The sequence below is a fragment of the Augochlora pura genome, chromosome 8 (assembly GCF_028453695.1).
Source record: "Augochlora pura isolate Apur16 chromosome 8, APUR_v2.2.1, whole genome shotgun sequence".
Lineage (NCBI taxonomy): Eukaryota > Metazoa > Arthropoda > Insecta > Hymenoptera > Halictidae > Augochlora > Augochlora pura.
This window is the reverse complement of record NC_135779.1, coordinates 13,311,414-13,339,015: the sequence shown is the minus strand read 5'-3', so window position 1 is coordinate 13,339,015 and position 27,602 is coordinate 13,311,414. Positions and strand designations below refer to the sequence as shown.

General features: G+C 30.4%; 1 protein-coding gene and 2 long non-coding RNA genes across 5 annotated transcripts in view; 1 reads left to right on the top strand and 2 right to left on the bottom strand.

Moving 5' to 3' along the window:
* The window catches only part of LOC144473957 (KICSTOR complex protein SZT2), a 29,768-nt gene extending 2,416 nt beyond the window's left edge, over positions 1-27,352 (bottom strand). Inside the window, exons 1-25 of one of the 3 annotated variants that reach the window (XM_078188316.1) lie at positions 27,268-27,352; positions 27,075-27,167; positions 26,462-26,634; positions 25,870-26,187; positions 25,609-25,686; positions 24,069-24,474; positions 23,703-23,923; positions 22,808-23,195; positions 22,303-22,552; positions 21,286-22,026; positions 20,819-21,018; positions 18,055-18,218; positions 9,493-9,796; positions 8,865-9,053; positions 8,471-8,686; positions 7,599-7,853; positions 6,743-7,119; positions 6,557-6,659; positions 5,453-6,292; positions 5,035-5,323; positions 2,762-4,671; positions 2,341-2,435; positions 1,604-2,027; positions 630-1,002; positions 126-291 (exon numbers count right to left, since the gene is read on the bottom strand). In XM_078188316.1, the coding sequence (XP_078044442.1) occupies positions 126-291; positions 630-1,002; positions 1,604-2,027; positions 2,341-2,435; positions 2,762-4,671; positions 5,035-5,323; positions 5,453-6,292; positions 6,557-6,659; positions 6,743-7,119; positions 7,599-7,853; positions 8,471-8,686; positions 8,865-9,053; positions 9,493-9,796; positions 18,055-18,218; positions 20,819-21,018; positions 21,286-22,026; positions 22,303-22,552; positions 22,808-23,195; positions 23,703-23,923; positions 24,069-24,474; positions 25,609-25,686; positions 25,870-26,187; positions 26,462-26,482 (8,328 nt within the window). In that variant the 5' untranslated portion in view covers positions 26,483-26,634; positions 27,075-27,167; positions 27,268-27,352. Of the gene's footprint in view, positions 1-125; positions 292-629; positions 1,003-1,603; positions 2,028-2,340; positions 2,436-2,761; positions 4,672-5,034; positions 5,324-5,452; positions 6,293-6,556; positions 6,660-6,742; positions 7,120-7,598; positions 7,854-8,470; positions 8,687-8,864; positions 9,054-9,492; positions 9,797-18,054; positions 18,219-20,818; positions 21,019-21,285; positions 22,027-22,302; positions 22,553-22,807; positions 23,196-23,702; positions 23,924-24,068; positions 24,475-25,608; positions 25,687-25,869; positions 26,188-26,461; positions 26,761-27,074; positions 27,168-27,267 lie in introns of those variants that run through there. The other 2 variants (XM_078188315.1, XM_078188317.1) reach the window with 2 other exon arrangements.
* LOC144473960 (uncharacterized) lies at positions 7,670-18,089 on the top strand. Its single transcript, XR_013494673.1, has 3 exons — positions 7,670-7,711; positions 14,210-14,350; positions 18,040-18,089. It is a non-coding gene; the product is annotated as an uncharacterized LOC144473960 (long non-coding RNA).
* On the bottom strand, positions 11,788-13,160 carry LOC144473959 (uncharacterized). The gene is made up of 2 exons (XR_013494672.1): positions 12,801-13,160; positions 11,788-12,570 (listed from the first exon to the last, which is right to left on the bottom strand). It is a non-coding gene; the product is annotated as an uncharacterized LOC144473959 (long non-coding RNA).
* Positions 27,353-27,602: the final 250 nt, after the last annotated feature.

Sequence of the window (27,602 nt, the reverse complement as noted above, 5' to 3'; positions counted from 1 at the left end):
ATATTATTTTAATAAACTACTACAAATAAAATTGAATTTATATTTGACTGATGTTCGTGGAAATATTTACTTGAAGAAAACTAGTATCAATGATAAATAATTTCAGTAATTTAAGGTAAATGTACCTGATTAACCAATGCGCTAGTTGTTTTTGTTTGAAGTCGATTGCACTCAATAATATGTAACTTGACTATAAAAAATGGTTGTGACAAATAAATCTCAAATAGCAGTACTCCTCCCAACATAGACTTTTTGAGATAATAAGATTGTTGTTGTGTTTGATTTTCGTTGCTGAAAATGATTAAGAATTATTAAAATGGAAATAAATTCCGAACAATATAATTGAGATCATTTTCTTATGATCTGTTTATCTGTTTATATTTATAAGATACTTTGGTTGATAAGATGGTAAGATGGTTGTTATAATATTGTCAGATACACAGTATTTTATCTATTCATATCTATAATTGAAACTACTAATTTTTAGAATTTAAATGAAAGTTCTTTTTGGCTGTTTGTTTGTTTGAGACAAAACATTTCGAGGAAAGGTAGAGATAAGTATAGTTAGTATACTGAATGAAATAAAAAAATAATGTAATATTTACAGAGTCCGCTTTTTAAAAACTCACCCTTTAGTAAGTTCCATTTGAACCGGATTAAATCCCATTATTTGAAGATATTGTTTGTACTCAGATAACATTAAACTACACAATTCATGGTGCCACTTCACCATATCTGTTTGCCTACTTTGACTTGGTTGTACTTGTTGTGGCAGCTGTTGATGTACAGTAGCATTTGCATTCAATGGAGACTGGGTTGCTAATGAATGATCTCTTGTCGCTGCAGATTGCAAACGCCATGAAGGTAAAAATAACAGTGGTGTGTGACAAAAATGTATCAAACGAGAATGCTGTTTGGAAGTATTCAAAGCACTGATTGAGATTGGAATATTTGGAGCAGCGCTACGATTTTGCCACATTACGTACAATTTATTTAAATCCTCTGAAAAGAAACAAGCAAAATTTTGTATAAAGATTATCACGATCGATTTTCTTCCTCGATCGATGTTCTTTAGTAAACTATGACTTGTGTAATATTAATTTTATATATAACATTACCAACTATAGTAATTGGTATATTACAAAATAAGTAGTATAAAAAAGATACTCAGACTCATTTTCAGATAATAATGTTCTAGGTCATTCAACTTGTATTGGTATTAGTTATCATGCAATAAAGTGAAAAATACAACATCGATGGCCTTAAAATGATGTTCAAAAAATCATTAATTAGAAAATTTGTTATTGTCATTATATTAGCCACTTCAACCGGTTTCATTACACTTTAGAAACTTTTTTTATCCTTCATATCAACACAAGCATTCAAGTATTTTGTAATATAAATTTTTCTTTATTCATGAAATCCGTTTAAAAAGTACTTTTACTTGAGGATATGTGATTTCTTGTGTGAAAATGGTTTAATTATATCAATTTCAAAGATTCAAATTTTAAATATCAAGTATAAGCTTACATTACTTTGCTCTCATCGTTATTCAAAATAATGCGTAAACAGAATTGCTTTCTTTTTTTTTTTTAATACTTACCTTTCACTTTCTTTTCACGAGCCCGCAATTCTTGCAAATCGTAAACTGCTTTTGCAACTGGATCGCTGTTATTATGTAAATTACTATTTGATTTTACATCACGCATCGTTTGACCAAGCACTTCGTTCCACGAGAACTGATTGTGTTTTATACTTTGTACTCTATTATTTGATCTTGTCCACTCTTTATCGTCGTTGTGTGCCGTAGAAGAAAATTTGGTTAAACTATCAGTATCCATAATCTGAAAGTAGTGCGAATTTGTTTCCCTCGTTAAACTTGGTCGATGATGAAATATTCCTAATTTCTGCATTAATATATTCCTAAAAAAATTAGATCTTGAAGAGAGCCATGTTCCCAAACTGTTGGCCTGTTTCATTAGCTTCTCAGATTTTTCTTTGGACCAGTTGTACATATAAAGTGTTATCTGCAACAAACAATATTTGTGTAGTTTTCGAATTTGTAGAATTACCCCTTAAAACATTTAACATATCAGGTTGTGTACCCTCTATGTGAACAAAGTTAATTAATTCAGTTTGCTGAACTTGTTAATATATTTGAATGCCATCGAAATCAGGGGAGGATATATTTTGTAGATAATCATAATTATTAATTTTGGTACATCAATTTTAATATTACATAAAAACGTTACTTACCTTTTCCTCCATTCCCTTGAACGATATTACTAAATTTCATAAATCTATGGAATATTGCTTTTAATAAAATATATAGTTGCATACCTTATCATTTCGAATTTTAGCAAGTATTATTCGTTGTCTTGATACAAAATTTGATTCCAGTATCAACGGATTAAACTTTTGTAATACCTTTTGATCTATGAAAAAAAAGCTATTAATTAAGTCATGTGAATACAAATAATATGTAAAGACAGTATGATGTTTCAGAAATTATCAATATCATATAAAGATAATATTCAAATATTTATTTATAAAAGTGAAATAAGATTGTAGTATATTTGTAAACATATTATGTATGAAGAATAATTATAATATTGGTAGTTGTGTTAAAGGAAGAATAAATTATGTTACATAAAAAACCATCTTCAACAAAAATATACTTATACCATGAGTTCGTTTACATTTATTACTTTTGTAGCAATGCCATTTATCGATTTTGGAATGATTCAATAATATAATTTACCTTTTGGGACAAATACTTCTGATTGTACTGTTTCGTCGAAAGACGCTTTCCACTGACAAAAGTTTCTAGCTATTAAAATGCATTTTGTATATGTTCCTTGTTCATCTTTATTAAAATCACAGGGTACGTAAAGAGGCAGGTTCAAATTGTCTTCATGTTTTACATTATGACAGTCATGCTCCTTGTTTGTCATTTCATCGTTTAAAACGAATTTTTCAGTGAAGGGTTGTTTATCTTTCAAAACGAAAGCTCTACTTGACGTATCCGGAGCTTGACTTTGGATAAGAATTTCTAATTCTCTAACAATAGTAGCTATAGAATGTCTGTGATAAATATTTACTTCATGTTTCTTCACCGACGGAACTCCAATTTCTAAAGCAAAACGGAACCACTGAGATAATGTTAAACAATAAATAAAATGTAATTTTCCATCTTCGCCTGTTTCAAATCGGTTAATCGACAAATCTGGAACTATCTTTTGTGCTACGTCTGTTTTCGTTGACGTTTCTGCGTTTGCGTTCTCCATATGTGTTTCTGAAGCATCATTTGATAATGGTTCCGTCAAAGGTGTTGGTAAAAATTTATATTCTGTCACTAAATCCCAAATAGCATGTTTTACTGTGGAGCACAATTTTTGTAGCAAAGCTTCAATATTGACTCTGCCTTGTTTCCAAATCTTAAATTCAATCAAGGGTGATGAAATAGTTGACTTTTTATCAAAAACTGACGTTGCGACAATATTTTCGAAATCATCTTCCGTTATATTTTCTGGGAAACCATTTTCTACTAATTCCTTATCCAATAATTCAATCGGTTCTTCACCATCGTTAGTAATAGCAAAGGCTATACAAGCGATTCCTTTACTACCACTGGAGTGACTTTGGTTGTATAAGAAAATATCTGTTTCGGCAACACGTCTTGTCGATCCTTCGATCTGCGAATAATCTTGAAAGTGACAATCTACCTTATTATCGGTATACTTCGGTATATACAGAAATTGTAAAATATTTTGTCGTAAATAAAATTCTAAAGCTCCAATGTATGGAATACAGTGTTTCTCTATACACAACTTTATTATACATTCCGGTGGCTTTGGTGGTTGTATGAAATGAACATCATCAGGAGTTAGTTTACACATTGGATTCCTTGCTAACATAACGGATAAGACTTCTAATACTGCATCATCCAGACGATTCTGTAAAACTTGCACCAAATCACGTTTAACTTCTGGTCCAGCATCCGATATTCCATGTACCATTAAAACAATCGAATCTTCAGTTCTGTTCAAAATGTTCGACTCTTTTTCACTGAAAGATCGAACTCTAGGCCGTGTGTCATTCACCATGGTATTATCATTTAATTTTGTTTGTGACAATGAAATTACGCTATTGCTACGAGAAACGACAAGTTTTTCATCGCTTTCTGATAGCTTGTTCTGTAACATTTTTCCATCACTCATTTGTTCGTGAAGTCTTAGGTAAAATACGTTTTTATTATTTTCTTGGTAGACGAACATGTTGCTACGATTAGTTACGGCGAATCTGTTTAACACTCCGTGTAATGCTTTTATGCCTCGTGAAAGTCCAGATCTACCAGGTCCAGTTTTCAATCGCGGATGAAGTCGAAAAGTAAACTCCCAGACCACCCTACATCGGAACATACCAGGAATGAAACTTTGTGTTGCATCTCTACTCTGTATACTACTGTTAAACTCGTTTGTTGTTTCTGATTTCCAATTGAAGTCTTCGGTCGTTTCAGTTTCTAGTAGCTCTGAACATTTACTGGTCTTGTGAAGATTTTGTAAAAGTAAATATTGATTCACTTGGCGACAAGTACTCTTTATTTGACTAATTAATGTCTTCTGAGTATTCCAATAACTGCTTACTTCTGCTGATGCAATTTCTAAGAACCTATTGAATATTACAAATATGTAAATATTTGTATACTATAAAAAATTAATGGATCACTAAATTATAATTGAAAAATAATCTGTCTTTGAATTTATATAACATTGTATGAAAAAATCTGACAAAATAGTGTATGACTTTATATTCAGTCTAGTAACAATATCACAGCTTTGCGACGAAAGTGTCCTAATTAAACATTTTTTTTCAGGAACATTAAGAAACTGTTTTTAATATAATTAAACGTCATTAATCGAAATACTAAACTAGAAAAATATTACTCATAGTAACGATACTAATTTAAAAAAAAAAGTATGATTTTGGAAAAATGTAAAATATATTTAAAATTAAATTCTGAAAATTACTTACCTACAGTGAAAATAAACATTGACATAATCACTTTCCACTTTCAAAATTAACCAGAAGTTTGGTAAAAAATTGTCACGATTATCAAGATCTCTTAGCCATTGAAAACCCCGGTTTGGATTGCATTGTTCCTTGTGTGTATCACTTAATTCAAATCTTCTTTCTGTCATATTAGAATCTTCAAATCCGTAATTTTCAACTTCACCTTCAATTTCAGAATTGTGTTGAGTTTCAATTCCAGTTTCGTTATTTATGTGTAATTTTTTCTTCTCTGAGTTATGTATGATATTACCTTAAACAAATATCGAAATTATCATGACTGGGAAATGCATTTTGTACTATATGTATCATTTTGTATGCAATATTAAAATACATAAGTCATAATATGTAAAAGACTTGATAATTTTATAGTAAAACATACCACGTCTGATTTTTGTTTCTTCTTTGTCATTGCTTGAATCAGTTTGCGTTACTATAGTCGGTGCATATTCCATGCTTTTTACAAAATAAAAGAGCTTCCCCTCTTGCTGAATATGATATTTATCAATTTTAAGTTTCTTCAATTCATGTAGAAACTTTGGCTTACTATCCTCCGAGGGAAAAACAAAATGCAAAGGAACTTTTTCTAATTTGCAACTAAATCTGTCTGATGAATCTGAAACGTGATTTGCGACAAATTTCAAAATTTCTTCATTGACAGAAGGTCGGTCTAATAAGGCGGTGGCAGTTTCGTCTTGTAAAAGCCATTCGATTTCGTCTTTCAAATTGTTGATTGCGCTATGTTGATTTAAAGGAAGATGAGACATTTTCTCTTGGAAAAATTCACTTCTAGTGTTATTCTCGGAACTACTTCCACTTTCTGTTCGCAAACTGCTAATGGGAGAGCCACTACAGAATGACGTTGTACGTAAACCAGAGTAACGCTCCAGATTTATTTCTAATACTTCTTTTGGTAAATTTAAACAAATTATATCCAGAGTAATTTTTAAATCAGTCGGACTTACACCTGCTATACTTTTATTTTTATAATCTTCCATTTTTTGTAAGATTTCCATGAAGCAGGTTGGTAGAGTTTTTACTGGAACGGTGCTAAGTCCGGATCTGGATTGGAATCGAATAGAACAACTTAATTGCAAAAAAAAGGGTTGTTCTTTCTCATAAATATTTTCTTCTTGCAAATCATTTGACAAATATTCGACAGAGTCATGGCTTGACATTCTGTGTGTACTTCTGGCAGGCCACATTAAATTTTCCGACTGAACTGTTGATAAATAATCCAATATTAAAAATTATGTTAGATTTGTATCAGTTATGTGTGAGATTCCAATATTTGGGCCCAGGAAATTTATTTAGGTGATTTGTTAACCTTAGTAAAGTAATTGTTAAGGTGTATGTGAAAAATTCTACTGTAAATTATTCCAAAGAAACAAATTTTGAACATAGAAAACAACCTGAGTCCTTCATCTAAATATACTCCATAGTTTATAACTCAAGTAGCAATTTTAAAACATATTTTACTACGCACCTTTGTTACGATGATTGTGCGACGTGGAATCAATATTTATTGTACGAAAAATGACATTTTCTATTTCATCATCACTGTCTGATTTTTGGAGCTCGAGGAGATCCTGTAAATTTTATCAATGCATTCATATTATTATATCGTTAGGTACTATTTTATATATTCTAAAATTCTAAAACAAGAATGTACCATTTTATGGCCCAACCAAGTTGGAGAACAGTAATAGAATTCAGGATGTGCGGGCACAGGCCCAAAAGCAACTGTCATTATTTTCTCAAATTTGTCCTTAATTAAATCATGTAATTGTTCAACATGTTTGCATGCCGAATCTTTCAACTGATCTAATGTATCTTTCTCTGATAATTTATTTAAATGCCTGCATACGCATCGTAAATAATTTGTTATGTCAATTTCAATTAATGTTTCCTCGCATTGTTCTACAGCGGCTTCCATATCTTCGTAACTAAGAGGATGTTGCAATACTAATGATTTATATACAGCAACAACGTAACAATGACAGTGCGCCAAACTCACTCGTTTACAATGTTCGATGAGACCTCGTTGATCTGTTATAAATAAAAATATTAAATACAGAAAACTATGAAGATCATCAATTATAAACATTGGTACATAGTATAATTATATTTGCATAGTCATTTAATATCTCAAGTAATCATTCCAGAGAAAATGAGAGGCGAACAAGAAAAATAATCATATTACCTCACACAAGGATGTGGAAAGATAAATGGCGAATAGAAAAACTTAATTATATGAAGGACATGAAGTAACTTTTAAAACAGTTAAGTCGACTTTTTGACTTTATATCTAACATCATTTATGAAGTGAACTAAATCTCATCGTTCAGTGTTGCGAAACGTATCAAATGGTGGATCAAAAATGTAGCAAAATGATTAAAGTTTGAAATTGGAAGAATTGAAAAACAGATACACCGTAATCGTCAGTACTGCATAAAATAGCATTTAATCATTTTCTTAACTGCAGTTTCATAATCATACATAGAATACAATGAAACAGTTTTACTTACCACTCGCAGTGTTATCAGAATCATCACTTTTTGATTCAGGAGAAGAAGGTTTCGAGTCACAACCAAATTTTAATTCAACGAAATCTTTACCATCCTGCTGTCCAAGTCGAAATGTATGATCTTGATATATATCCTTATTATGCAATATCTTTGATTTATCGGTCAATGTATCAATTAAAGAAGCTAGTGAACAATCGTAAATATAAACAGGAATAACACGATTTTCTTCGAAAGCTTGAAAACTTCCATTTTCTCCTGTTTCGATATAATATTATTTTTTGCATACGTTTTACTAAAAATAGTTCCATATATATACATATCTATTTAATAGTACTGGAAATATTTATTGCATCACTTTCTATAAATATACGTAATAAACCACTTTTATAGCTATATATTTCATTTGAGCCATCAGAGTTACTGTCATATTTTATTTATACATTTTGAATTCTCGAAATGAAAAACTAAGTTTTCTTCCAACAACAATATAACATAAACGGGTTCTACGGATTTCACTGTCACAGACTTCTTCGAGACAGTTTTAATAGACTGTATTTCATAAGCAATGTATATAATCAATGTCTTTTAAATCTTTTTCTCGACGAATGTTATACCGTTCGATAGCTGGTCAAGGAAGAACTCTTCGTGAGAAATTTCAATCCTGTAGCTTGCCTACAAGGGGAGTTACAGTACAAATTATATATCATGTGCTTTGCAACCTATTATCCCTTTCAATTGTTAGTCAAGAATCATAAAATCATAGAATCATATTTGTACATTGACAATAATGGGACTAAAACACGTATTTCATATCGAAGTATCGCAATAAATATTTTTAGTACTGCGCGAGGAGTAGTAGACATTAAATTTACCAGATCTAAGTGATCCAAATTTACCAGAAGATTTGTAATTTTTCTTGGAGTTGTTGCTCACGAAGAAATCCTCGACATGTGCAGATGAATTAAATAAACGTACGTCTTTTTCTGATGCAGGTAAAATTGTGATAATAACATGTGTTGTGCTAACTCCTTTGATAAAACACTTCCATCGTGGATAAGAACATTGGTCATTGTAAAGAAAAGGTCTTTCTGAAAGAAATTTGTAGATGAATAAACAACATATATTAATACAGCATATACAGCCCGGATAAAAATAATGATCACATTGAATATTTTAATGCTGTTGATAGTGTGAAAAAATATCACAGCAAAACGAGGTCATATTACTGGCGATATTAAGATCACATATTTGAAAATAAATCGATACCTTTTAAAGAAAAAAACGGTAAACGTGGACCACCATCTCGAGATCTATTAAGAAGCATGGTCGTGAATTTCTGAGACTCTGCAGATGTTAAGAGAAGTTCTTTATTGTGTAATTGTTTTATATGTTCCAAAAAATTGTCCATTAAGATCTTATTTGCACGTCCTTGACTTTCATTCTTGACAGTTGAACCTTAAAGTAATTATACATCTTTTACAAACCAGTCAAGAGATATCCCTTAAAATTATTTAATATAAAATTAAATTATTTATATAAAAATAGACACATACAAAAGATTCGTACAAGTGGCGTTAAATGAATATAAATATATATTAAGCATTGTTGATTGACTTAATCCAATTAATTATTTGATGTTCTAATTTGAAATTTGTGATCCACTTGATGGAAAAGTGATGTAAGCCAAATACATCGATTACTGGACGATGATAGCTCAAATCAATATTCTCCAAAATGCAATACTATTAATGAGTATTTTCTAAAGGGATACCAAGAAAGTTAAACTAACATAACTTTTCCACATGATAGAACAAGGGGTAAATTTTCAAACAGGTAAAAATGGTTGTTCGCACTATTTTTGCATGCAACGTTTACGTATGCATAAAAATCTTACCATTAGCAAACATGGAAAATAGTAATTCAGCCTGCTGGCATTTTGGTAAAATATTTAGTGCATCGAAAAAGAAATGCATTGGATGTATCTTTTCATCAGCGATTGGTAGACCTTGATACAACTCTTCAGCACTGCATTCATTATTCTTGATACTTCTAACATTTCTCTTTGACAATTTAATGTCTTGATGCACTTGTCCGTATATAATTTCACTGCTTTTCTCATTTGGTACTATTTGACACAATAAACTCAAGTATTCTAGCGTTAGCAATGCGTTGATGCATCCTTCGTCTACTTGAGCAATCTAATACAAGAAAAATTTTATTCCGATTAACAATATTCCCAAAATTGTAGCATTTCAAAATCTTAATATGAGATTAATTATTGTTTAATAAAGTAATAATATTTAATAGTTAATATCATTCTGTTTCACTTTTTAAATTAAAATCTTTCAGTTTGGATTTATTGTATTAAAAAACAAAAAACAAACATGAATGATGTTGCAAGTTTTTTATTGCTATTATTGGAATATACTGTCCATGGAAAATTGTTAAAATGATTAATCAAAGATTCTTATCATGTAATTTTACAAGAGAGGAGAAAAGGAAGTAACTTTGCTACTGGTTTTAATAAAAAGTTAATATTTCAATAATTAAAGATATATTTCTCAGATAATGATAAATTTGAATTCTTTGAAGGTTTTAAATTTTATATCGAGATTTGGAGAATTGTGAATAAATCCTCGATGTAAAAAAATGCTCTATTTGCGTGTTGGGTAAACCCTTCTCTTTACTCGCATATGTGCACTTCTATATTGTTTGCTACGTCTTTTTTGATATGGTTTTTTATTGGAAAATTTACAGGGTGGACCACAAAACGTGATCAGCGTAAGTTATATCACTACTAGTGGTGCGATTGGAAATTTTTTGAACTAACATAACATGGTTTAAGGAGAGCTTTAAGATGATCGTGGCAAATTTTTGGTCAACTTTTTTTTCCAGAGTTATCAAGGTCGCCCTCAGTTTGTTATAGGTAGACCTATAATTTTTGATGCGAATTTAACAAGTATTATAATATAACTTCGACAACTCCAGAAAAAAAAGGATGACAAAAATTTGGTATAGTCACTTTAAAGTCTTGCTTAAACTATGTTGTTATAGATGAAAAAATTTTCAATCCAACCAGAAAATAATTTAAACTGAGCATGTTCTGTTTCCACTGCATAGGTGTATTTCCAGAAAAATCTCTCCATAAAGTGTTTTAAACACTGTTGTTGTACCTTGAATTGAAACGTTTAGTTGTATGATGCTGCTTCCGTCCAAAAATCTTGAGAATGTGATAATGACCAAGACAAAATAAGATAAAATAAAAATTTAAAGGAACCCTGACACAGTAAGAATGATTACTTAACTGAAACAGTAAATCAAAAAACTTCGAAAGATATGAAATAATTTATTATATCACATTACTTAACTTCCCTGTTATTGAGTTTCTCATTTCATATTCTAATGAACTTTGCATAAGATTCGAAAATAATTTCAGGATTGTTGCGAAATAAAAGAACAAAGTTCTTAACAAAAGACCTAATAAAATACAGATGAATACAGTAAACGAAGATTACGCTGATAAAAGTTGCCATATATACTTTCTTAATTTCTTTGTTAAAGTTTCACAGCAATCCCCAAATTATTTTCGACCATTATAAGAATCCGAAATTACTACAGGAAGATTAACAAATTATTATATTTAAAAGATTTTTGATCAGAATATATGGAAGTCGTGGCTTTAAAATGCTATTGTTATTTCACATATTGATTAGCTACAGATTGTATTCACAATAATTACATATAATAATTTAAGATTACTTATTTGTCAAAATTCTGAGCTTTTTTTCATGGATTGATTAACTGGTAGAAAAATGCAATACATTGTACATCTACCTCTCTTTTTATACACTCATCTCGAATGTCAAAAAGTGATTAGAATTTAATTTTACTTACAGTGACAGATTATACAGATCAGAGCTCGGAATTAAGTACTCGCAATATAGCGATGTCAAGGGCCACGCCTCCTGACTCTCGCCGCGCGTCTCGCTCACCCATAGTTGCTTAAATATTAGACACATCGCAGAAAGCAACAGGCATATGTGCCCGATGTATTCCGAGTCGAAAGAAGCTTTCACGGGTGAGCGAGACGTGCGATGAGAGTCAAGAGGTGTATGCATCGACGTCATCGTGTTGCATGCACTTAATTCCGAACCGTGACATAGATGAACGTAAGATTATAGTTTTAAAGTAATGCGGACAAGGAAGATGTCAATTGTATTTAAATAAGACAACAAAAATATAAATAACGTAACAATAGATACACTCGAATGAATTAGATTAATGTTTACAATATTTCGGAGATTCGTAGCATCGTTGGTAGTATTTCACAATATTATTATACAATGAGGTAAAAAAAAAACATGCATAAAAGTTAACACCATTCGCAATTTAACACATTTATATATCCTACATGCAACTATATCTATGCAGAAATGTATATCGAAAATAACATATTTATAATGTGAGAATGCAGGTACATATAAAATATGGTATTTATAATGCGAGAGTCCAGGTACATATACGGTATTTATAATAAGAATATCTTGTTCTCTGATCATGTGGAAAGAAAGGTACGAAGAACATCAGAGGTCAGGAGTAAGTTGGAGGAGTTGAATCTCACTTTCATTCAAAGCGTAGAGACCACTTCTCCACTTGGACCGTAACCCCTTCACGTCAACGTCATTTAGATTTCGAAGTAAAACATTCGTTCCTTATGGAAAGATGATAACCAGCAGGACCTTGAGCTGGAAGAGTTAGATCTGGCAAGTTGTCTAGAGCGGCTCTGCTCACTGCCTAGATCCTCACTTCCAACTGCAAGTCATGCAGATAGCACAATGCCCATGCAGTCTGACCAAGGATTAACTTCTCGTCGCCGGTCACTAAGGAACTTCTTTCACGAAGATATCCACAGTGATACGTAATCGTGAGCAAAAATATTATCTCCACTTATTAGCCCGAGATCGATACGCTACTGCAATTGAAATTTTTATAATGAATCGTAGAAAAAACGTGCCTCCTTCATACGAGGACGAAACTCCATCAAAGCTGGCAAAATCGAATATATATTTATAAATTTTTAACAAATTGAAGTTACTCGTGAAACTTTACACGAAAAGATGTATTCTATTTTATATGACACGAATCTTTACTAGTAAATATAATGTCGTAGCCAGCGGTGATTATAAAATCAGATATACTTACTCAAAGTCAATTCTTTTTTACGAACAGAAAACATTGTGTTACGTTTAATGGAAACAAAACTATTGAAAATTCGGTAAAATCGATTAAATCTGGCAAATCTATCTATCAATCGATAACTGACGTGCATTCTGATTACCGATTCTTGGTGTACCTGTTTCACTAGTAACAATTGTAATTGAATTCTAATAATTCACTAGATAATTTCACCGGCACTCGAAGATTTCTCATAAAACGGGTGAACGATTACATTTTGAAATCGATTCTAAGAACTTTGATCACTTGTTTGTAATTTGAGCTCGCTCGACCGTTAAATATTGTAAAAACTGCGTGGACATTGGGAATAAGTTTGATATAAAACGTAATGAGAACACTAACAAACATTTAGGTGCACACTGGCCTTATATATACCTGAAGCAACTGATAGAAAAACCTGGTTCTCGGTGCCTTCATCGATATCGAAGCCCCACCTCAGTTACGATAACGAAACGTAGTGATAGATATATTTACACATACATATATGGTATCCACCTTTTTATCAAAAACACTGTTACTTTATTTCCCTTTTCGTTCCACGTATTTCCTTAAAACTCATACAATCACTTAGACAAGTATTCAGATTTGCAAATGCTAAATCGACTGTCGATCCAAACAAAACAATATTAAAAGCTTGATCTTTTGATTCGATAAAAAAGGTTATTGCACAATATACTTCTGTTGCTTCTATCTAGGTTGCATGTTTTCATGCAGAATAAGAATTGTTTGCATTAATTATAAGGGACATAGACTGAACAGTAAGTTCTATGTTTTGTTAATAACTTTAACCGATCCAAAATAATACATAGATATTTTTAAATTCTTTTAATCTTTTTATTAATTTTAAATTGTAACTACTCAATATTGCCATAAGTGTATTAACTCCTGATTTAAAATTTAATTATTCATGATAATAATAGTGTAATATTTACAGTAAGAAAATACGTAAAACATTAAAATAGCATTAAAATGTTTTAAAGCTCTTTAATATCGTAGATATTGTTTCATTTACTTCTTGGCGATTATAGATTTATTGTAATTTGACATTATACAATCACGAGTATGTATCTAATATTAACATAACATAAAATTTAAATAATTGAATAGCATTATTCCAAGTATTTCAAATATTTTGTTTTATGTTTGCCTGACTATATATTTTGTTGCAAACGAAAGAAGGGAAGTGCAACAACAAAACGACACTTTTTGTACAGTGTATTTCTAACATTATATCAGTTGATGCATGTTGAAGTTTGGACTCTTGATGATTAGCAATATAATGCTAGATATCTTTTATCTTATGAAAGTATGTTTATCTTGCGTTTTGAGTGTATTTCTGAGGCACAAGAAAAACGTTATTTTTTCTATTTTTGCAGATGTCGTAAGCAACTAGAATATAAAACTCTACGATAAAGTGAAGAAATGTGATACTTCTGTAGCTGTGTCTCTAGCCACATTTGAACTCTGTTTTATCGTGATCATGTTGTTACATCAAGATTGTGATATATTTTTCAAAGGTGTGTTTTTTTTTAATAGTAAGACTAATCTCAATAAAATAAACAGAAACATTAATAATTGGTGGTAATTGGTTGAACTGAAAACCGATATTATTCCGTAAAATTTTGTCAAAAAAAAAAACAATTCTTACAACAAAAAATTATTTAATAAAAAGCACAATATTCATCAATAACTACGTAAAATAATTTTGGTTTATATTAACATTCGTCTAGTATAATTTGAGATCTAATTGTGAAAGTTCCCGTATAATATTTTCAAATTTAAACACATCTGAAAACAAGACTGTTAGAATTTTTCAAAATATTAGAATTTTCATTGAGACCCATAATTTCATGCGATCTATTAATATCCATATTGAATTAGAATTTTAAATGAACAATGCGACTACCTTTAATTAAAAAATTTAATGAGAATAAAGCAGATAAAATCACATTGTGTCGATTGGTAGAAAATTATAATCAAATCTTATCCTATATACTGTTAAAGAACATTACACAGCGTTGTAAGCACCAATATCAGAATCAGTGAAGAGATAAGATTGAAGATAAAACGGTATCTACTTTCGACGATGAAGTCCGCACAAGTATAACCTTCTAAAGATATAACTGAACAATGTCAGATGAAGAAGAATACTAAAAACAGTATATATATATGTTTCATAATTTACAGAACTTCGTTATGAAAAAGCATTCTTTTTATTTAAACAGGATTTTAGCGTAAAAATAAAACGTTCATTTGATAAAGCATATGCCATGAACGATGTCATATCGATTGAAATCATTCATAATGATTATATAATTCATAATTATTAATAGATATTTTCAAAATGAAGAGTTTGAATAAAAATAGGACACATTTGAAAATATATTGTAATCATTAAACTATGGTTTCTTAAATAACATATAAATTGTCTACATTAATCACAAAATATAGGATTTCATAGACGTTTATTGCATTTAATAATCACTTTAATAAGTTGAAAGTAGTTCATCGGCAGTCTTAAATTCTTTACCTGTTTTTACCATTTTGTACTTCGTCAACCAGTCAATAAATTAATTCCACAGTTAATGTGTATATGCAAAAGTAGACAATTTGGGAGGAGGAGATACGATTTTTCGAGCCCCTCGGATCGTTTTTATAGTTGTTGCTTGTCAATAACTCTAAAAACGAGTCGCAAGAGTCGAATAATCGTATCTCCTCTTCCCTAATTGTCCATTTTTTGTTTACAATGTGAGGATCAATTACAGAGAATTTATTGTGTTGTCGTAAATGCAAGAAGTCTGCAGTCTAGTAGTCATAAATGCTAAAAGCAATAATTGAAGTAAAAATTTCAACATTTTTGAAATATAAAATAACGTGTTGCAACATATTATTATCGGATTATGGTTGTTCTTAGCAATCAGATTAAACTAAAATTAAACGTAAAATTACGAACCAATTGGGATCTTTAATACGAAATCTTACAAATCATTTCTAAACTTTCGAGTTAAATTTTCTCGAATAGTATTACAGCAATATACACTACATGTTATGAAAGTATAACAAATTTGATTAGAAACGAAGGTAATTATGCGTTTCGACAGATGTCATGATAATGTATCAAAATAAATAATTTCAATGGTATTCCCAACATTAATACAAAATATTATTAGACATATCGTATTTGAATTCGGCTGCAATGTGTATTTTATATATTTCACGTCAATTGTTATGTGATATCACTTGCAGGTAATAACATTAATCAACTTATAAAAAGACTAACTTTCCTTCCTATAATAAGCCAATAACCTGTCACATTTAACGCTCAACTGATAACGTTATGAAATAGAAAGATTATTTGACATTCTCGAGGTATCGTTAAGCAAATAAAGTTACAAAGATTTCGAATCCTGTATCGGATATGCGTTCTAATAGGTTGAAACACGTAACCCTTATATTCTTTCAGTTTCTAACTTGTTAGAGAATAATTGTTCACTTATACGAATGTATATAAATGTTTTTATATTAAAAATACTGTATTAAATTGTAAATGAAATATTTTTAAATCAACATTAATGTAAATCAGGAAACAATTTATGTTAAATAAATTGAATCAGAATAAATTGACAAATGTTCGAACATATAATAAATTATTACATTACAGATTTAGCAAACCGCATTTAAAGAAAACGCGAAAGAAATACTGAACAAATGATATCTTATCACTTTAAGAGTAACTCAAGAAATAAATACCATCGTATCGATTTCATAAAAAAAAGGCGTTGAAAAATATACTATGGTTTCCTGATAAGGAGAGATAGGAGAAATAGAATCATTACACTCTTACCATGAACTGCATTTACAGGTTTGGATAAAAGTTTAGCCCCAGAAGTTTAGTTGGCTAAATATAGATATACATATAACCAAGATTCCAGAAAAGTTCATACATTTTTCAGTTCCTAATTTCGACTCCTTAGTTTTCATGGGAAGAAGATTGAACTTCTTAGTGTCTTCTTAATTATTTAAGAAGACAATTCGTCAGTGGAATATTTATATCTTTACATTTATAGAAATAAAATCACGAATTTGTGTAGACACCAGAATATAAAATATTTAGAAATGTTAAGGAATGTTACAGTGTGCAACACGCAACAGAACACAGTGTTACATAAAAGTACATGAAAACATTGAATTTATTTCTATTTCTATTTCGATAACTAATATACTTAACAAAAAGACCAGAGAACGAAATTAGACACGATAACGCGGTGACAATCATTTTTATCAAGTGAGAATAAGTTGATTTTCTTCTGCACACAACTAATAGCAGTAATCTTCCAATACTGCGGACAATATTGAATGATAATGCAAAACGCGCAAACTTGTGATATACAAGACGTTGATAACATTAGTGTATTTAATAATAATAGGATATACTTCAATGTATTCTATATTTCAGAGTGTACTCTCTTTCTCTCCCTCTCATATATATAAATAACTTTTTAGCATATAAATTTAATATTTATATATAATAACTTTTTAATTTTTTGAAAACGTAAAAATCTCGCAATTGTGTCGTTTTAAATCTGCATTCCTTTGGCAGACCTTTAGTTGGTATTAATAATTCTTCGCGGAAATCAGTTTATTGAAAAGAAGGAGATTTCTGATTGTTGTAGAAAATAAGTTAGGTTTGCAACGAATTAATCTCGGTTAGCAGTAACTAATTGCTATCCTTAGACTTTGAGATGAAAAATCTTTATAGCAATTTTATTCGTGAAATTCTACATCATTGCAGTATTGTCCTACTAACTAGAGTTGTTCAAAAGGAAAAATTTATATTTAGAAGAAACAGTACTAATGATCTTGACATTCACACATGATACTAAGAATCTATCTCAAGCAGATTTTAACTGAAGGTCATAATTTTTTAGTTTGTTTTTTTTTAATTTTGGGCCAATCTAATCCAATTCACTTTTTTATACGAATTGGAAATAAATATTTATAAAAGGGAACCATTACAGCTTTCGACGATTTTTAAATACGCTACAGTATTTCACCAATATTTTTTATTAATAACGCTTTAATAAAAAACGAATATCATCTAAAACCTTTATAGAGGATACTTGGAGAAGTATTCTTGGTAATATTACTAATGTATACTTATTTTATATAGATGCATACAATATAATTTAAATATGATGTATTGCAGTTAAGTGGTACTCACCGCATCTGGTAGCTCATGATACAGCAGACGGTGCATATAACTGGCTGCAGACTGCATAGGTAGTTGTACCATACCACACTGAGGTTCGATCCAAATTTCAGAAACTATTTGAAAATCGCCAAAATTTTCAAAGTCATCGATGCTTACTTCACCATCAGCTGTACCTGAAATTGAATAAATATCACCGTTTTTCATTACTTGCGTTTATCAAAATATAACAAGTTCGATCACAATTAACCAAACACTGTTTTCTATATACGCAACTTTATTACTTTAACCCCCCTCTATCCCCCATTTTCTCATCTTAATTTATTCTTTGCTGTCAAATTGACACAATGACAGAAAATTAATTAACGAAAAGAATAATAGTTAACTTCACAAATCCTTCCTCTGAAAATGAAAACTTAAGATGGAATTAAATAATATTAATTTAACATTATAAGCGTCACTTGTAACTAATTGAACAAAGTATGTACGCCTTGAAAAACGCGAATTTTACATTATTATTGTTACTTCAATTAGAGGTTTTTAATGGCTATTAACTTGAAGATGAAGGTGTTACAACAAAGTTATTATTCTTTTCTTCATCATTAATTGGTTTGCAGAATCACTTCTTTAAATATTTGTCATTTGTAATTCAACAACTCTGTATCCACAATATGACCAGTTATTTTGTTAAGAAATTATAAATAAAAATATTAATAAACTAGAACAAGATCATATAAGTGTAAATGCAAAATGTTTAACGACTTTCAATATAGTTATTTATTCTCTACTGTATCATAGGATGTCAAACATTTGGTAAAGTTTCCAAGAAAAGCTTCAGGGACTCCAGGCTTTGATAATGTTTAACACATTTCTTGACCCAGATATGCCATAGTCAAATAGATTAAGATAACTAGTTGCATTCATGTAACACATACATTGAGTATATTTCTACAGGTACAACAACCAATGATTTTTATATTTTCCTATAAACGATTTTATTATTTTTTATCACATTGGTTGTATGAAATGGCTACCAGTGTGTTTGCCACTAGATTATACAATACAATTAGATGTGCAAAAAGATGAATTTGATTTGAAAAAATGTGAATCTGATGGTAAAATGATGAATTGAAAATGTAAAACTTGTACATATACATATACATATATTGATGAAACAGACAAATGACAAGCATCAGTCTATACTTTCATTATTTTGAAAGGTTTTTACTTTTCTGATCATTTAATAGTAGGAATACTATTATACAGGGTGGGGCAATAACTATTGCCACCTCAAATATCTTCAAAACTATAAGTTTCACAGAAATATTTACTGAAACAAAATTGCACAGTACGAAGGGGGCCATCCAGTGGCGATAATAGTTTTTTTCCAGGTGGAGGTACTTCGGACATTTGAAGGTCACCTTCATTTTTTTTAATGGATCGGTCTGTTTTTGCTTCCGTATCATGATAGAGGATCTTAAAACGAGTTCAACGACCTATTACACAAGGTCATTGAAAAAAAAAAATTATTGCAGCCTGTGCATCAATAAGTTCCGACACTGTAAGACTTACAAGACAATCAATCGTAAAAAGAATCCAATGTTGCATTGATAGTGATGGTCATCATTTCAAACACCTACTATAAACGTATGTTTTATTTACTACCAAAACCGTAAGTATTATCGCCTTTCTCTACTTTCTATGACCTTCAATGACCTTGTGTAATAGGTCGTTGAACTCGTTTTAAGATCCTCTATCATGATACGGAAGCAAAAACAGACCAATCCATTTAAAAAAATGAAGGTGACCTTCAAATGTCTGAAGTACCTCCACCTGCAAAAAAACTATTATCGCCACTGGATGGCCCCCTTCGTACTGTGCAATTTTGTTTCAACAAATATTTCTGTGAAACTTCTAGTTTCGAAGATATTTGAAGTGGCAATAGTTATTGCCCCACCTTGTATAAGGTGGAAGTTTTTGAATGAAAGGAGAATCCAAAGATAGAACAAGTGGAAATTAAATACTTGAAATGTTGCCTGGAACTGGACTATTGCACTTCCGATATAGTACTCGAGAAAACAAACAGTATAAAAATTAAAATAAGAGCAGGAAATAGAGCGTTAAGCTATGATGAAGATATTACAAATGCAGAAGGTAGAATAATTGCCGAAATGGTATCTGGAAGAAAAAAATAGAAAATGATAGGAACAAGGAAAAGCAAATAAAGAATATTTATGGAAAAATGGATACAGTTAGGTAGGATGTCTGTAGGTCTGGACATGTAAAGTTATATCCATCTTACATAGTAAACAATTTTGTTTTAACGTTTTGCGATTACGTTTAAAAACAAAATTCAATACATACTTGAGCTGGGAATGCAAAATTATAATAAAACATGGAATAAAGTATGGACAATGTAATCGAAGGGAGTTGATTACAATACGTACCACATTCATCCTAGAAGATCTATGTATCATTTTAACAGTCTGTGTTTTGACACACTCTGTATATGATTGATAAAAACACAAATATTTTAATTGTAACTTTTCTATGAAAGAAAATAAAAAATCATTAAGGATTCGAATAATATCAAATATTTCATTTAAAAAGTATAAAAGTATAGAAAATATGGACGGGTGCATAAAATTTAAGAAGAACTCAAAATATTAAAAATGTAACAATTTAAGGTAAATATATGCTTGACAGTAGGCACTTACTAAATGGAAATGTATTATTTTATAATCTGCTTAATCATTATTTAACCAAAAAGCTTTACCTTCGTCAGTATCTTCTTCCGAAACACTATCACGTTCTAATATTGAACTTGATACAACATGCGGAGGAAAGAGGATATATTGAATAATACATGGATAAGATCCATCGTTCTTATCAACACCTTGCATGTGCACCTCAAGAACCATGTTTAGAATGCCTGCTGCTGAATAAGTGAAGCTGAAACCTTCAGCAAGTCTCATCCTACATTTAAAAAAGTATCGATTATGTAATAATATTATTTTATACAAGTTTGAAAGTAAATCAAAGTGATAGTAACGTATATGTACGCCTGAGTAACAATACATAATTCCTCAGTAGGTGAATGAAAGTAAATAAATCATAATTTAACCAGATAAGATTGTTAAATTACTCGTCATAACTTTTTTAACATATAGTGCACCATATGATAGTGTGTCAAGAAAAAAAACAACAGATTGCATCTGTTATAAATAGAAACTAAGACTATACCTTGTAATTGTAGAAAGAATTCTCGCAATGGCAGTTATATTCAATCTTGGTAATGTAATTCCTGGTATCGTTTGCACCAGTGGACGTTTTATATGCCAAAGCCATCGATTATGGTACAAATATCTAGATAGACTAGTTGACAACATTCCTCCAAGCATTATTGTAGATTTTGCCGCGTTTGTTTGAGTTCCATCAGGAAATACAATTGAATTCAAATCGGTTGGCATTCGCTCGTATCTAATTAAAATTCTTTCTAGAGATTTGTGTATGATTGTACAAGAAGGTGTTTCCCTTTGTCCTGTTGGTCTATTTGGTAAAGTTAGTTTGGATAACCGATCGAGAAGATCGATAACAACATTGTGTCGAACCACTCCTTCTGTACCAGCAGCGAACGCAATGTTTAGAATTACGCAGAGGCCTTTACAATTAATGCGAATTAATGAAAACGAAACTGGAGGTTTTTCCGTCTCTTTATAAATAAATTGCACGTATGTATGATTTTCAACAAGCACAAACGTTGCCCAATTTTTTAACATCGCATAGAGAACTGCGGCTGCTTGACGACTTTGAACACATTGAAAACGACCACTTTGATTTGCTTGATGCAAGTGTTTTGGCAATGGCCTGTCATGGGATAAGATTAATGTCACTCTCTGTGTATGCATCCAACGTGCCCATTGTAATGGATTCAGCGACACCACGGGTTGCCAGATTTGTCCAAACTGTGGACATGCTGCATCACTACAAACAGATACATTTAATATAATAAAATATTGATAAAATACATTTCTTACACAAAGTTAGTAAGAACTACTATCTAAAAGATTTCGGTATAAATTGTTTATGTAAAAATACTCTTTATTAAATTTTGTTGTATTTTAAGAGAAATATCGAATGAATACAATTTTATTTTTTGATATTATGAAATTTTAAGACTTTTTCTTTCTGATGATTAGAAAATGTGTAGTTATTTGTAACGTATTGATGTATCATAGTTAATATTTTATGCAAATGTACCTAAGTTGTACAGTACTCGGTGATGGATAAGCTGACGAGTAAAATACTGGCATGCCACTCCTAATTGTATCTGGCACACTATACCAAGTCCAGCCAAATTCAGGAAACCAACTAAAATGGGCGAGCATAGCATCACTTTCTGTTAACGATGTTAAAGCAGCCCAAAACTGATTTACGACACCTTGGCGATATTGTGATTTCAACGGCTTTTTTGATAAACATGTAATATCATGAAGAAATTCATATGGAGCTAAAACATAAAAATGATTTGGTTAGTTTTGTATAAATACTGTATATACATTAAAAAAGTAGAATATAAATATGCAGTAGTATAATTTATAAAAAGCCTGAATTTCATATTTTGTTATTGAAAATTATTCAAATATATATTACTTGAAATTAGATAAGTTTATCACTCCTACAAATCACTATAATTACATAGAAGTAAAATACATCTATTGTAGAAGCGACTCATGTAGTACTGATATTTAACTAATTAACTTACCTTCTATAGTAATTGTATATTGTATTGTATTAGAAGCAGATAATGATTTTGCGATGGACCAAGGACACGTTACTGCATATTCTAAGGAAACACTAGACTTCCACAGTAAAACAAAACATATTTCAAGCACATCGTCTCTCACGTTGGCTCGTTTTATTAAGTATCCTTCTCGAAGTCGACAACATAGTAAACTACTTAATGTACAAGTGACTTTATCTTCAATTTGTTTCTTTTGTAAAAGCTGAGTTGACTTTTGTTCATAAAATAACGAGTTTTTCGAATGCCATTTAGAATAGTATGGCAAATCATCATAGAGTACTTCACGGTATAGTTGCCAGCATAAAAAGTTTTTATGATAGGTATTCATTTCTGTATCGTCTAAATGTGTCTGTAAAAATAAAAATTATATTATAAATTGTACATGCGGAAAAATTTTGATACAAGAATCAAACTTGATACAAGTTTGTAATATTTTCTTATGACAACTTAAGAAAATGTTACAAACAGTTATTTATCTAAATAATAAACTCAATTTTTTGTTTAACTGACAATTTAATTTACAAAATTAAGAGGATATTTGAGTTATAATTAGAAATGGACCAGCCGATTATTAAACCGAGAAAAACTAATTAAATACTATAAGTTTTACTATTAATCATTCTTATCTACTGAAACTTAATCAACATTATTTTTGTTCAATTAATAAAAACATCTCGTATTCTGAATAAGTACCTAATTACAATCTGATTAGTAAATTAAGTAAAATGAGATGACTGTAACTGTGCATAGATTTTCTACAAGAGCTATAAAAAATCTGTTAATGCATATAACACTGATATTATATGAAACAATGGTTTATGTATAAATACATTTAACATATAAAAGTTTTACATACAATACGAGGAATGAAGGACATGTAAGTACCCAAAGTAGCTCTGGCAATGAAGTACAGCAGATCTTGATATGGAACTAGGCCATCAGCAGAATGTGGATGGTACGTACTTCCAACATGTAGAAAACTACATGCAACAGTTGTTGCACGTAACTGTTGAATAACAGAGTCTAACACATGAACATCAGTGGTTCCTATTATACCATCAGATACAATTATCATATCTGCAAAAGCATCACAATTATGATTCACTTCATCATGTATGCACACTAAGTTTTCGGGCGTGTCGCGATAAAATAGAACTTCTCACGCTTTACAAAGATTTACAAAGATAGTGTTATGAACGTTGGAAACCTTCTTTGAACTTACGTGCACAACTGTGTTCTGGTAGAAGTGTCAATGCTAACATTCCATATCGCAGCATATTTACAAAAGTGGATTCAGGAGAAATTATGGAAGTATTTGTAATGCTGTTACTGTTATTCTTATTTAAACAGGTACTGCTTTCCTCAAAAAGTCCACCAACTAAACGTTCACTTTCAGCTCGTAAGTTTTCCAACTGCTGACTGGCTACAGCAGTAACGGATGCAACCTTCTCCTCCAATATATTAAGTTGCCTTTCTATTAAATTTGTAAGTTGATTAACATTGCTTGTGGTCACTAGCCAACCTTGCACTAAAACTGGCTGTGCTGGACTGGTGAAGAAAGGTGTATGCGCTATTACAGTTACATAGATTTCTGGTTGCATTTTCCTATTGCTTCCTGGTATGATAAACTGTAAATACAATAAAATTCGTATATCTAATAATAGGAATACATAGTAGGACTCCGTTTATCTGGACATGTTGGTGAACATGACAGTTCTGATAATCAAATGGTTTGTACAATACAAGTTTGCTTATACAGTTTAATCGAAGGTATGAAATATATGGTAAAAAAATTAATTTAAAATATAGATAAATAGAAAACTATTAATATTCAATTAAGAGAAAGATGTAATTAAAAAAGAGTGACGACAGAAATTATGGAATTTTAAAACGTGTTTAAAAAAATACAGATAAAAAAATCAATATGTTGAAGGTGACTTTGTTCAGATAAATTATGTCAAACAAACGGAGTGCTAGTGTAAATACTTATAATTTAGTAATTTTATATAAAAAATATACACTTATTTTGAATGAGGGTTTTGTAAAAATAATGACATCATTGCATGAACAAATAAACTTGTAAGAACTACATCGTTTATGTATCTTCTTATATAAGTATTTCGATAACATTGTAAGACGAATTTGATAGCAAACTTCAAAATATTCTATGAAATAAAGGTAGCAAAGGTTTCCGACGTTTTGTAAAGATTAATTAATTTGTTGCTTAAAAATAGACAGTGTTGGCAACAGTATTTTAAAAAACAGGAATTTTTTAAAATTCTTTGTTTTACAATAAAAATTCGGAATGACCCGAACGGAAATTCAGTACGGGACATAGCAGCCTCACAGCATGAAATAACACAACAAATACATTTCTAGTATTCAGAGAAAGGCATTTGAAACAGGTATGACATAATTTTTTGGTATAAAAGTTTCTCAAAGTAAAATATTTCCCATTGAAGTAGACCTTCAATGATCTTGAATGACTCGGTCATAGGTCATTATACGCGTTTAAATGCCCTATGAAATGGTACATAGAAAAATATGTATCATTCCATATAAAAAGAAGAAGTTGACCTTCATATGTCCTTCCTGCATCCATCTATGAAAAATTTATCAACATAAGATTATGTCACCCTTGAGGTAATTTAAATCCAAATAATTTTTTTCTATCACTAATAGTGCTCAAATTATTTAAGTGGTCTGTTTTAAATAACTCACCCTGTATTATTATTATTACATATAACAAAATCAGTACTTACAGGTTTGATGATACCCTCCAGGAAGTGTTTCGTCGTTACACATACTTCGTCTATGACTATTTCGCCATGTTGTATATCCTGCAATGAAATAGACTACATGTATAAACTAAAATATTGAAAAGAACACACAAAATATTTGACTAAGCTTCTTAAATAATATCGTTGAACATGTATTTGTAACTTTTATCTACACATAATCATATTCATAAGAGAAGTATAAAAATAATATACAATAGCTATACGAGTTTCATATATACTTACAACAGTTGCCAGAGAAGGACTTAAGTCTAGATTCAGCACTATTCTGTATTTATGTGCTAAAAATATTATTGACGTTGTAGAAGTCACTTTATAGAGAAATTGATGACTTGATTGAGGAGACCAAGACTCAGGTTTATTTTTTGGCAATACGGAAACTATTTCCAATTCTTCTGTTTCTCTTTGCTTAGAACTTTGGCACTGAATAGTTATCAGAGTATCTAGATGCTCTAACATCCATTGAGCTCTTACATTTCGAGATATGGGAAAACCTTTCTTCATTAGCAAAAATACAGTTGTTGCTTCCAAAACAATTTTTTTCTGTAAAATAAAAATGTTTTGTGCAATAATTTCTATTGAAAATGTAAATAGAAAAAATATAGAATAATAAATACAAATACGCAATAATTATTAATTAAAATAATGTCTTTTTGTAAACAATCACGTAATATAAATATAATAAATATTTTGATGTTTAATCTGAAATATATTGTACATAGAGTGCTACTGTAAACATTTTTAAATTGTTATTATTCACAGATATTAAAAGACAGTATCATATTTACAACAGATTAATAAGCAATTATATTATTACCTCATCTTTTGCACAAGCCATGATATTGCTGGCGTTTGTATTTACATATCAACTGTCACTATTTTTCACGGTAAAGTACATTTCTGCATCATAAATGTTGTTATTGCGTACAATTATTCAATGACCATGTTATCACTTATTTTTTTTTAGTTGCATTATTTGAATAAGTTCCACTACAATGAAACCACAACATAACCTTACTAGTTTAAAAGCATAACACTGTTAGAATTACATTTTATTTAAAACTAAATTTTTTAATAAAGATAACACATAATTATGTTTACGACATAATTGCTTTAAAGCAATGACTTTTATTTCGTAAAAGAATATTTTTAAAAGAATAAATAAAAGAAGCTGTATACATATCGTATATAAATTTTAATGTGTGGTATGTAACAATATGTTTGGAAAATTTTAGTAAAATATATACAACATTTAAAGTAGCGTATATTATTTATGTTGTCATATGTATAGCTTTATATTACAAGAAATGCATATAGATCTTGTTTCTAATTTTAATTGAAATGAAAATGTACAGTTTTACTGTATATTTATATGTACAGGCTGGAGCCTGTATGTACATAATAAGGTAAGTAAATTGTATGATGTTTACAGCAATGGGTCTTACTCCTGTACACTTTTCATGCTCCCTAAGCTGGCTCGCACATCCCCACCATTTTACTACGCGTCCAGCTCCGCGCAAGTGCTGTAGGAAGAGAACGAGATATTATAGAGAGAAACAAAACGACACCCATTTGATTCTGTGGGTGATTGTGCACATGGATAGAAAATCTAGTTTTGCTTACTTTGTGGTGATTGCCGTTTCACTCTTTCTGCGCATTCGTTTAGCATGCCACCTGAGATACTCGTTGTGAAATTTTATTTGTAAAGAAGTGTTCCGTCCCGAAAAAAAGGTGCTACGGGAAATCGTCCTGACCTGGACGATACCGTAGTGCTCGCATCGCAATTCAGAAGCTTAAACTTTTAAACAAATGAAGTCTGCTGCGTTCAATGTATTTGCGAAAGCTATTCAATGTACTTTGAGGTAAATATGTTCCCTGGAAATGTATTATGGCGATAGGTTATAATGGCGAAAAATAAAATACAAAAGTTAACAAATTTTCAAATTCGATGCGGCACG